We start from the raw sequence: 12402 nt of genomic DNA on the forward strand, positions 1-12402 counted from the left end.
AGTAATGTACCACATAGTGTAAAATATGCACCCAATTATGTACAAAATGGGCATATTCATTCATTCAACAAATATTTACTGGGTGTCCTGGGCATTGTGGATACAGCAGTGAACAAGACATCAAAGGCTACATTCCTGGAGCTTATATTATGGAGGGCAGAGAAAGGCAATTCCCAAATATACATATACAATGGGGAGATGTGCTATGATGTAAATAGAGCATGAGAACGGGAATGGAGAGTGCAGTGTGTTGTAGATCAAGGAGGAACAGGTTCTCCAGGCAGAGAACAGAGCAATGCTAAGGAGCAATGACATGAAAAAGCTTAGCCAAGTCCAGGTGCAGGAATCCAGTCACATGTTAGCGGTATATTCACACGATGCCATTATTCCTGTGAAGCAAATTCATGACACTTCATGTTTAAACCATGATATCTCTCTCTGCATTACAGCGTTTCCTCCTTTGAGAAAGCACTCCGTAGCAACATGATAGACAATGCTCTTTACATCTACTTTGTGGCTGAGGTATCCTGGACAATTGGTTGTCTAGGGTAACTAATTCAAAAACTAGAAGACAAACCACTGTGTCTGCATCCTTAAGTCACCCTTTGCTCAGTGGAGCTTCCCCAAGATCAAGGGAGAATACTAAATATCTGTTTACTAGAACCTTGGCTCTCTCTTTCTCTGAGGCAGCCCATAACCGGCCTGAGCATTATCCCCTCTGCAGACACCTCTTATGGATAGGAATCCTGTTGACCTTGTCTCTTGTGTCTCCCAGGCAATTAAACAGCTTCAGTCAGCTGTGACTTGATTGTTCAATGACTTTTTCCTCTTCTCATTGACTTCACTGGAATAGAAGACTAAATATAGGCACTGGCTGTCATATCTCCCAGGTCTTTCTGTGCAGACAGACTCGTTATCACTAACAAATAATGCTTACAAGACCCACACAGAGAAGAGCAGGAGAATAGAGATGGGGGTCGGAGTGGTGCTCAAAACAAAGAAGCTCCAGAAAGTTTCTCATTTAGTAAAATCAAAGAAAGCAAATGGTGTGCTTTAACAACCATGACCATGAACACAGTCTTATAAAAATTACAGAAATAGAATGACATCCATGGGCTCTAAGGAAGAGGCAATGGAAATATAGTTCTGAGGTCAGAACTTGGTGCATTTGAGTTGCAAACTCTGGTGACTACAAGGAACAGGCATGGAGTGGAAATGGATGAGAGGCCAAGAGGGGCCAGTGCTAAGCTTGAGTGCACAGAGCCAAGGCCAGAGGCTGCTGCTTGCTTAGTGCTAATGATTGGCCAGCTAGAATATGGACCTTGAGCTGCTAGGTCTGATTTCCCAAAAAAAGTCAGAGATCTGGGACTTAGTGTGAACTCTCCAATTTTTAAATGTTGGCAACTTATTTAAACATATTTTTGCAAATATATTTAAAACATGACTGATCTCTCCCTTGCACTTTTAATGCACTGGCTCCTTCCCTAGCCTTGTCTTAGTGACAGTCTTACTTGAGCAAGTGATGAGTATACTTGTTATATAGATGAAGAACTGTTTCCTCCCCTCCCTCGAAAAAAAGCCACTTTTGTGAGGATGAAGTATGGCACAGAGTTAGACTTTTGAGTATCTGCCTTGGACAGGAGATCAGGATGCAAAAGACCCATTCCTGGTCAGGATTACATCTTCCCCTCTGGTTTTGTTATAAGATCCAACACTCTAGATATTGACAAACATCAGATATTATTGAGTCACAGTAAATATTAAATGTATTTCAGGTGTTAGTTGGCCCACTCACCCATGTTTAAAGAGATTGTTGACACTTCTCTTCAAAGTGTATTTCTGAATAGGAAATAGGGGCATTGGTAACACATTTGGTCAACAAACCTACCTCAAGGGTCTACTCTGAAGCTGGCACTGTGGGTGAAATATTGTGGGAATTAATAAGCTGAATGTGATACCGGCTCTGCCTTCCAGAAGCCTACTGTTCTACATAGGAGATAAAACATGTTTCTAAATAATGATTCAGAGCACATAGAAATAGGTTATAGGACAATTTACTGTGAGCATGAAGTTGTACACAGCTATAGTAGTAACCCAGGTTATAATTTTCAAATCTAAGAGCTTTAAATACTTTTCTTTTTACTACTAGTGATATGAAACCAGGAAAAGAACACTGGTAGAAAGCTTGAATTAGAAATTTTAATAATAAATATTGAGTACTGAATATGCTGTGTATCACTGAACTATATTTTATATACATTCTTTTATCAATTCTCATTGTACTGCTTTTCATTATTAAATAGCTACTGGAAATGAGAGAGTTAGTAACTTACCCAAAATCACAGAGTATTAGCAGAAGATTTTGAACTTGAATTCAGGACTATTTGACAATGGAAATAGACTTTTAACAGTAAGCTTATAAAAGTTTCCTGAAAAAAAGAAAAAAATTAAGAAAAATTTTTCTTGAAGGACAATAAGAAATTATTGTTTGTAAGCACAATTAAAGAAAAGTTTCTTATTTGGATTCAGTTAGTACTCATGGAATACACTGTCTTTAATAGCATTGTATGATACAATCTAAAATTTCATTTTGTTGAAAACTAACTGTAGGGTATGTGAAGTTGATATCTTAATTTTTCCCTGAAATATTGTTATAGTATTGAGATATAGGTATATACTTCCTGCTTGCTGTGGTATCTTATTAAAAAAAAAGAAATGTAGAAACCTAATTTCCCAGTTAGTGTGTAACAACATCTATTAGCATATCTCAGTAATTATATGATAAATAAACTTAATTATCAAGGTTACTTTAGGATTATCAACTGTATATTTTTCATTGTGAGTTGTCAAATGGCCTATTGATGGAAAATATGAGACATATAATATATTAGGTAAAAAAATGGTCTTCAGGACATATCTAGAATTTTTTTAGAAAGGTTCTAACACTTATTTCAATATATATAAAATAAAGCAATCAGGTAGAGAAGAATATCAAAAGTAAAGTTATAGCTGTCATAAATTATGAAATTGAATTTGAGCCCAAATTTGGACTTGGATTCATTCTTATAGCATTTACTTCTTTTTAATCTAGGTTTTCTAAATCATACACAATTTAGATATTTTCTAAGGCAGTTATGCAGGGCACCTACTCAAATATGTGTCTGTTAGGATGCCTTCAGCGACAAGCAACAAAAATCCTTGATTTTATTGGTTTAAATAATAAAGGAATTTATTATCTACTATAAAGAAAGTTCAAGGTTATGGTTGGCTGTAGGTCTAATGCCTGAGCACTTCAGCCCTGCCTCTCCTGATTCTTTCTCAGCTTCATCCCAGAGGGTATCTTATATACTCGTGGGTGCAAGATAGATACAACAGTTTCACGAGGTATATCCTATCTTGATAATGTCCAGTGAAGAAAAGCAACCATCACTTCCTTTTTTCTCCTCTTAAAATGAATATACCTTTCCCAGGAGCAACCCCTCCATGCAAGATCCTCTCACATCTCATTGGCCAAAATTGCATCATATACTCATTCCAAAACCAGTCATTGGCAAAAGAAATGGGACCAATGTAATGGACAAAGAATAATCAGGATCATCCCCTTGGGCTGGGGTTTGACCCAGGTTCCATTAAAGTACATGGCTGTGTGAAGGAGGGTAGATACTAGAATGGAATTAGAGTTTTGTTAGAAAAGAGAAAGAGGAATGGCTACAGGATAGCCAATCCACAATGGTTGTTATAGAACAGTCCTAAATGTAACTGAGAAGGGAATAACTGTGGAGATCAAATAACCTTCTGCAGTTCTTCTGAGCTTAGCTCTTTGATTTCTAGATGGTCCCCAACAATGGTACTTATCCTCCTCATAATGATAGCTTCATAGATATTTGAGCTGGAAGGGACCATGCTGAGACCCAGATTTGTTAAATGTCTTCACACAATAAATTAATGGCAAAGTCAGAGCAGGGTTTCTTGACTCAGTACAGGGTGTTTTCTTTCATTCTTTACCCTCAGACAGTTGAAACTGCTTTAAAGCTCATAGCAAGCACTGGCCTTTTCTGTAATTAACAGCTTCTTATAAAATATTTATTTTGTTTGCTCAGCCTCCTAGAAACTAAATTGAGTTTGTGCTTTAAAAAGCCTGCTGAGATCCTTGTTCTCTGTTCTGATACCATGTGCATGAACCACCAATGGGTTTCCTCCTACCTCACATTTGATGTGAACCCCTTTCTTTTAACATCTCTCTCAATTACTTCCCCATCTTCTCTTGCTCCATCTATGACCAACTTCCTGTTTCTAAATAGATTTTGTGGTCGCCCCTCCCTCCTTGTGCCAGCTCCTAGCCACTAGTTACTTAGGCTGTGGTCTATATTGTTCTTCCAACAGACTACCCTGTTGTGGTTGCCCCACACATCCACATTGTTATATGTCCCCAGTTTGGGTTCTGGGATTATTTTGGTAACTACCACATTGGGTGAGAGTCAAACTAATAATTTAAAGTGTTGGGACAACTTCTCCTATTGCAAGTCTCCTCCTGTTTTTACAATCCAAGAGGAGCTGCTTCTTGTACTCGTATTACCTATAATGCACAAATAGAATGTGATGTATGGCCTCCCACAAACCTGAATGCTTATGATTTACTTTGTGTTTTTCTTCATTTCTAGGACAAGATGTTGATAAATATAAAGAGCATCTTATGGATGTGCTCTACCTTAATAGCAACCCATGCACTACAGAAAGGTGAGTGTGTTAACAATTTTTTTAGGACTAATTGAAATAAAAATTGAAGTACTGGGGCATGGAATGGGATTATGGAATCATTAAAATAAAGGATGAATTTTGATCTATTCATTGCTGAACACTTTTAGCTAAAATATTATTAGGTTGAAAACAGTGGTTTTAAATAAATCAATCATAACAAAATAATGAACCAGGTGCTAAAGAAGCAAGTGGGCTTTCAGTAACTTCCCAGATTACTTTCAGACTGTGCAAAAAGGCTCACATGTAGGGCTGGGCATATTTTTAAGTTCTGCTTTCTTCAACACTGCTCAAAAATTTTCTATATTAAAAAAAAAGACTACTAAACATTCAGGAGGATAGAGTTTGAAAAAAGTAAAGAAGATAGAGAGAGGGCTGATAGCCAAGTTTTTCCCCCACCTCCATTTCTTTTTTCCTTCCCTCCCTTCCCCTCCCCTCCCCTTCCCTTCCCTTCCTTTCCCTTCCCTTCCCTCCCTTCCCCTCCCCTCCCCTTCCCTTCCCTTCCCTCCCCTCCCCTTCCCTTCCCTTTCCTTCCTTTCCCTTCCTTTCCCTTCCCTTGCCTTTCCCTTCCCTTCCCTTCCCTCCTCTTCTCCCCACCCCCTTTCTAGTAACTGGATAAGTACACATCCACTGTTTTTGTTAGCTGTAAATTATATATCCATCTAATGAAGGTTCTGTGATTCCAAATTTGTGGACTCTGGTCTATGGAAAAAGATACTGTGCTGAGTTTCAGTGATCTGCTCCCATCAAGGGTCTCTCCAGACTCAGCTTCCACTTCTTTCTCATACCCACTCTATGCTTCTGGTCTCTGCAAGAATTTACAATTCCATTCATAGACCTTCTTAATCCCTTTTTTTTACATGCAGTTCCTTCTGCTTGACAGTCCCTTCTCTTGTTCTCTACAGTTCCACTTCAGTTCATTCTTAAGACTCAAAATTTAAGTATCATTCCATCTATTCATCCATCCATCCTTCCCCCTATCCATTCATTTATCCATCCATTGACAGTGTTGTTTGAATACATTCTGTGTGCTATATGTTAGTCTGGGTCTCCAGGGATATATCGGTGGATGAGTCATACATAGTCTTGGATTTCATTAAACCTAATCTCCTTAGTTACGTGAGGTAAGCGATAAACAAGTAAACAAACAATCCAAGTACTTCCGAATAGATGAATATAAAGCAGAATGACATCATAGGAAATGGCTTAGGGTGGGGGGCGGGGGGGGATAAAGGGTCTTTGAGAAAGTCATACTTAAACTGATGTGGGAATGATGAGGAAGAGCCAGCCAGCTAAGATCTGGCCCAAGTTAGATAGTGTGTTTGAACAACAGAAAGTTCACTGTAGTTGGAGAGCAGTGATCAGGAAGAAAGTAGGAGACACAGACAGAGAGATAGTCAGAGGTCAGTTCATATAAATAGTAACAATATCTAATACTTAGAAAAGAGCTTCCTATGAGCCAAGAACAGTTTTAATGCTTAACATTAGCTTATTGAAACATTCATTATCCATAGAGGAAACTGAGAACCTAAGAGAGTTGCTCAAAGCCACACAACCAGTAAGTAGCAGAACTGGGAGATAAACCAAGGCTGTCCCAGGAGTGTGTGAGCTTTACCTCTGTTACATTTCTTATATATATAGGGCATTGTAGCTTTAGAAATGACTAGATTTTGTTTCCAGGAAGCACTGAAGGAAGCGCTGAAGGGTTTCAGCAGGTGAAAGACATGAGTTGATGAATGTTTTCAAAGTTCCATGTTTGCTATTCTATGTAGATTTGATTGTAGGAGAGCAAGAGTGGCAGCAGGGAGATCATTTAGGAGGTTATTGTGGTCACCTGTGTGTGAAATGGGGGCGTGGCAGAAGAGCTGGAGAGAAGTGAATTCTCATCTCTCCAACTTGGAGATGGAGGATTCAGACCAACAAATGGATTGGATGTGGTGTGGTGAGGGCAAGAGAGGAATCAAGGGCGAGCTGACTTCGGACATGGCTCTCATTCCCCTTTCCAGCCAATTTAAAAGCCCTTTCTCTATGTTCCCATTGTCCCCTGTGCTGTGACATCTGTTATAGCCCATACCACTCGCTATGATAAGTTATGCTTCATTTTTCTTCCCAAGGGGAGTGTAGGTTCAAGACAGCTGTTTTTTATTTTCTAGCAGAGTTCCTGACACACTGCTAGCACTTAATCAATTTATGTGTTGAGTGAATAAGTGAATGAATAAATAAACAATGTGTGAATACCACAGTGAATGACCTGGATGGCCGTTAGAGTCTAGGCTCCACCAATCCAAGAGCCCAGGAGCTGTCCTTTTCAGCGTTTTCAGGAAGTAAAGGTTGAAGGTCACAGAGAGGAAAGGACAGCGGCATCCAGTGAAGAAGGAAGACATAGAAAGGAGATAGAGAAAAGGAGTTGGTTTGGGTGGGAAGTAATAGGAGGGAATTATAGAGAAAGTAGTGGGAGAACTTTGAGGAACAGGGCAACTAACCCTCCACTTAAAACAAAGAAAGAACTCATACAAACAGTAGGGAAACGAACAAACAATTATGGTATAGCTCCTTGATGGTATTTTAAAATAGTAGTAATAGCTAACAGTATTGAGTGATTTCTACGTTAGGCCTCGTTCTAAGTATTTTACTTTGTTAACCTTTTTTAATCTTAGCTCTCCGATGAGACACATGCTTTTATTCTCCCCATTTGGCAAATGAGGAAATTGCAATACCAAAAGATTTAGAGACATAGCTAATGTAGAAGATCATACATCAATTTAGTGATTGAGCCTGGAGGCGAACCCAGGCAGTCTGGCTCCACAGTCCATGCTCTCAACCACTGTATTGTACTTTATCCCAAGCATCAAGTTCTTTGCAAATCTGCAATCACTGTTAAGAGATGTCATTAGTTTGGGGCTAATTTCAGAAGAATTTTTACTTTTTCATGTGAGGGTTAAAAATTGAAAATGTAAGATCCATATGAAACAGGTTTGCCAAGTTCATAGTGAATCACAGAGCAGTAACTAGTTGAGTCAACACGAGTACTCTTATCTTAAGGTTTTCTCTATTTATGTCTAGGCATGCAAAAGGTCAATAACTAATGAACACTCTGTCTATTGTTTTCTGGATTTATTTTAATGCATGAAGAGCTCTTTGCTTTAAAAATACCCTTTATATTGATTATCTAGCATTCACCCAGTTATTTGGATATTCCTCTAATATTAATAAATGCAGCAATGCACAGTTATTAGTAAATGAATGAACAAGAGAGTGACATTAATACTTGAGAGGGTGATAAATTCCCCTATACTCACTCTGACAATTATTTGGCCAAGGTCTGTGTGTGTGTGTTTGTTCAAATTGTGTAGATAGAATTTGCATCGTCCTTGCTCTGCAGAATTTATTGGCAGAGAATGAAACATAACTGATCATTCATTGTTCAGAGATTTCTCCCTTGCTGTATTCATTTAGACAACAAACTATCTGGTGGGAATAGTGAATTTTTTTTTAAGCAATTATTTTTTTTTTGAATTTTACTTTATTTATTTTTTATACAGCAGGTTCTTATTAGTCATCAATTTTATACACATCAGTGTATACATGTCAATCCCAATCTCCCAATTAATCACACCCCCACCCCCACCCACCGCTGCTTTCCCCCCTTGGTGTCCATACGTTTGTTCTCTACATCTGTGTCTCTATTTCTGCCCTGCAAACTGGTTCATCTGTACCATTTTTCTAGGTTCCACATATATGCGTTAATATACAGTATTTCTTTTTCTCTTTCTGACTTACTTCACTCTGTATGACAGTCTCTAGATTCATCCATGTCTCTACAAATGACCCAATTTCGTTCCTTTTTATGGCTGACTAATATTCCATTGCATATATGTACCACATTTTCTTTATCCATTCGTCCATTGATCGGCACTTAGGTTGCTTCCATGACCTGGCTATTGTAAATAGTGCAGCAATGAACATTGGGGTGCATGTGTCTTTTTGAATTATGGTTTTCTCTGGGTATATGCCCAGTAGTGGGATTGCTGGGTCATATAGTAATTCTATTTTTAGTTTTTTAAGGAACCTCCATACTGTTCTCCATAGTGGCAGTATCAATTTACATTCCCACCAACAGTGCAAGAGGGTTCCCTCCCTTTTCTCCACACTCTCTCCATCATTCGTTGCTTGTAGATTTTCTGATCATGCCCATTCTAACTGGTGTGAGGTGATACCTCAATGTAGTTTTGATTTGCATTTCTCTAATAATTAGTGATGTTGAGCAGCTTTTCATGTGCCTCTTGGCCATCTGTATGTCCTCTTTGGAGAAATGTCTATTTAGGTCTTGTGACCATTTTTTGATTGGGTTTTTTGTCTTTTAAATATTGAGCTGCATGAGCTGTTTATATATTTTGGAGATTAATCCTTTGTCCGTTGACTCATTTGCAAATATTTTCTCCCATTCTGAGGGTTGCCTTTTCGTCTTGTTTGTAGTTTCCTTTGCTTTGCAAAAGCTTTGAAGTTTCATTAGGTCCCATTTGTTTATTTTTGCTTTTATTTCCATTACTCTAGGAGGAGGATCAAAAAAGATCTTGCTGTGAGTTATGTCAAAGATTGTTCTTCCTATGTTTTCCTCTAAGAGTTTTATAATGTCCGGCCTTACATGTAGGTCTCTAATCCATTTTGAGTTTATTTTTGTGTATGGTGTTAGGGAGTGTTCTAATTTCATTCTTTTACATGTTGTCGTCCAGTTTTCCCAGCACCACTCATTGAAGAGGCTGTCTTTTCTCCATTGTATATCCCTGCCTCCTTTGTCATAGATTAGTTGACCATAGGTGCATGGGTTTATCTCTGGGCTTTATATCCTGCTCCATCGATCTATATTTCTGCTGTTGTGCCAGTACCATATTGTCTTGATTACTGTAGCTTTGTGGTATAGTCTGATGTCAGGGAGTCTGATTCCTCCAGCTCTATTTTTTTCCTTCAAGACTGCTTTGGCTATTCGGGGTCTTTTGTGTTTCCATACAAATTTTAAGATTTTTTGTTCTAGTTCTGTAAAAAAATGCCATTGATAATTTGACAGGGATTGCATTGAATCTGTAGTTTGCTTTAGGTAGTATAGTCATTTTCACAATATTGATTCTTCCAATCCAAGAACATGAAATATCTCTCCATCTGTTGGTATCATCTTTAATTTCTTTCAACAGTGTCTTATAATTTTCTGCATATAGGTCTTTTCTCTCCCTAGGTAGGTTTATTCCTAGGTATTTTATTCTTTTTGTTGCAATGGTAAATAGGAGTGTTTCCTTAATTTCTCTTTCATATTCTTCATCATTCGTGTATAGGAATGCAAGAGATTTCTGTGCATTAATTTTATATCCTGCAACTTTACCAAAATCATTGATTAGCTCTAGTAGTTTTCTGGTGGCATCCTTAGGATTCTCTACATATAATATCATGTCATCTGCAAACAATGACAGTTTTACTTCTTCTTTTCCAATTTGTATTCCATTTATTTCTACTTCTTCTCTGATTGCCGTGGCTACGACTTCCAAAACTATGTTGAATAATAGTGGCAAGAGTGGACATCCTTGTCTTGTTCCTGATTGTAGAGGAAATGCTTTCAGTTTTTCACCATTGAGAATGATGTTTGCTGTGGGTTTGTCATATATTGCCTTTATTATGTTGAGGTAGTCTCCCTCTATGCCCACTTTCTGGAGAGTTTTTATCATAAATGGGTGTTAACTTTTGTCAGAAGCTTTTTCTGCATCTATTGAGATGATCATATGGTTTTTCGTCTTCAGTTTGTTAATATGGTGTATCACATTGATTGATTTGCATATATTGAAGAATCCTTGCATCCCTGGGATAAATCCCACTTGATAATGGTGTAGGATCCTTTTAATGTGTTGTTGGATTCTGTTTGCTAGGATTTTGTTGAGGATTTTTGCATCTATATTCATCAGTGATATTGGTCTGTAATTTTCTTTTTTTATGGTATCTTTGTCTGGTTTTGGTATCAGGGTGATGGTGGCCTCATAGAATGAGTTTGGGAGTGTTCCTTCCTCTGCAGTTTTTTGGAAGAGTTTGAGAAGGATGGGTGTTAGCTCTTCTCTAAATGTTTGATAGAATTCACCTGTGAAGCCATCTGGTCTTGGACTTTCGTTTGTTGGAAGATTTTTAACCACAGTTTCAATTTCATTACTTGTGATTGGTCTGTTCATATTTTCTATTTCTTCCTGGTTCAGTCGTGTAAGGTTATACCTTTCTAAGAATTTGTCCATTTCTTCCAGGTTATACATTTTATTGGCATACAGTTGCTTGTAGTAGTCTCTTAGGATGCTTTGTATTTCTGTGGTGTCTGTTGTAACTTCTTTTTCATTTCTAATTTTATTGATTTGAGTCCTCTCCCTCTTTTTCTTGATGAGTCTGGGTAAAGGTTTATCAATTTTGTTTATCTTCTCAAAGAACCAGCTTTTAGTTTATTGATCTTTGCTATTGTTTTCTTTGTGTCTATTTCATTTATTTCTGCTCTGATCTTTATGATTTCTTTCCTTCTGCTAACTTTGGGTTTTGTTTATTCTTCTTTCTCTACTTCCTTTAGGTGTAAGGTTAGATTGTTTATTTGAGATTTTTCTTGTTTCTTGAGGTAGGCTTGTATAGCTATCAACTTCCCTCTTAGAACTGCTTTTGCTGCATCCCATAGGTTTTGGGTCATCATGTTTTCATTGTCATTTGTCTCCAGGTATTTTCTGGTTTCCTGTTTGGTTTCTTAAGTGATCTTTTGGTTCTTTAGTAACGTGTTGTTTAGCCTCCATATGTTTGTGTTTTTTATGTTCTTTTCCCTGTAATTCATTTCTAATCTCATAGTGTTGTGGTCCTAAAAGATGCTTGATATGATTTCAATTTTCTTAAATTTACTGAGGCTTGATTTGTGCCCCAAGATGTGATCTATCCTGGAGAATGTTCTGTGCGCACTTGTGAAGAAAGTGGAAACTGCTGTTTTTGGATGGAATGTCATATAAATGTCAGTTAAATCTATCTGGCCTATTGTGTCATTTAAAGCTTGTATTTCCTGCTTAATTTGCTATTTGGATGACCTGTCCATTGGTGTAAGTGAGGTTTTAAAGTTCCCCACTATTATTGTGTTACTGTCTATTTCCTCTTTTAGAGCTGTTAGCAGTTGCCTTATGTATTGAGGTGCTCCTATGTTGTGTGCATGTATATTTATAATTGTTATATCTTCTTCTTGGATTGATCCCTTGATCATTATGTAGTGTCCTTCCTTGTCTCTTGTAACATTCTTTATTTTAAAGTCTATTTTATCAGATATGGGTATTGGTACTCCAACTTTCTTTTGATTTCCATTTGCATGGAATATCTTTTCCATCCCGTCACTTTCAGTCTGTATGTGTCCCTAGGTCAGAAATGGGTCTCTTGTAGACAGCGTATGTATGGGTCTTGTTTTTGTATCCATTCAGCAAGCCTGTGTCTTTTGGTTGGAGCATTTAATCCATTCACGTTTAAGGTAATTATTGATAAGTATGTTCTTATTGCCATTTTCTTAATTGTTTTGAGTTTGTTTTTGTAGGTCCTTTTCTTCTCTTGTGTTTTCCACTTAGAGAAGTTCCTTTAGCATTTGTTGTAGAGCTGGTTTGGTGGTGC

The 12402-nt window shown here is 37.7% G+C and overlaps 1 protein-coding gene across 3 annotated transcripts in view; it reads left to right on the forward strand.

Annotated features, from left to right (window-relative positions):
• VCAN (versican) overlaps positions 1 to 12402 on the forward strand; it is a 122408-nt gene that overhangs the window by 7304 nt on the left and 102702 nt on the right. For all 3 annotated transcript variants that reach the window (XM_060093121.1, XM_060093123.1, XM_060093122.1), the window contains exon 2: positions 4662 to 4737. In XM_060093121.1, coding sequence (XP_059949104.1) covers positions 4668 to 4737 — 70 coding nt within the window. In that variant the 5' untranslated portion in view covers positions 4662 to 4667. The remainder of the gene's footprint in view (positions 1 to 4661; positions 4738 to 12402) is intronic.

Source organism: Mesoplodon densirostris, chromosome 3 (genome assembly GCF_025265405.1).
Source record: "Mesoplodon densirostris isolate mMesDen1 chromosome 3, mMesDen1 primary haplotype, whole genome shotgun sequence".
NCBI lineage: Eukaryota > Metazoa > Chordata > Mammalia > Artiodactyla > Ziphiidae > Mesoplodon > Mesoplodon densirostris.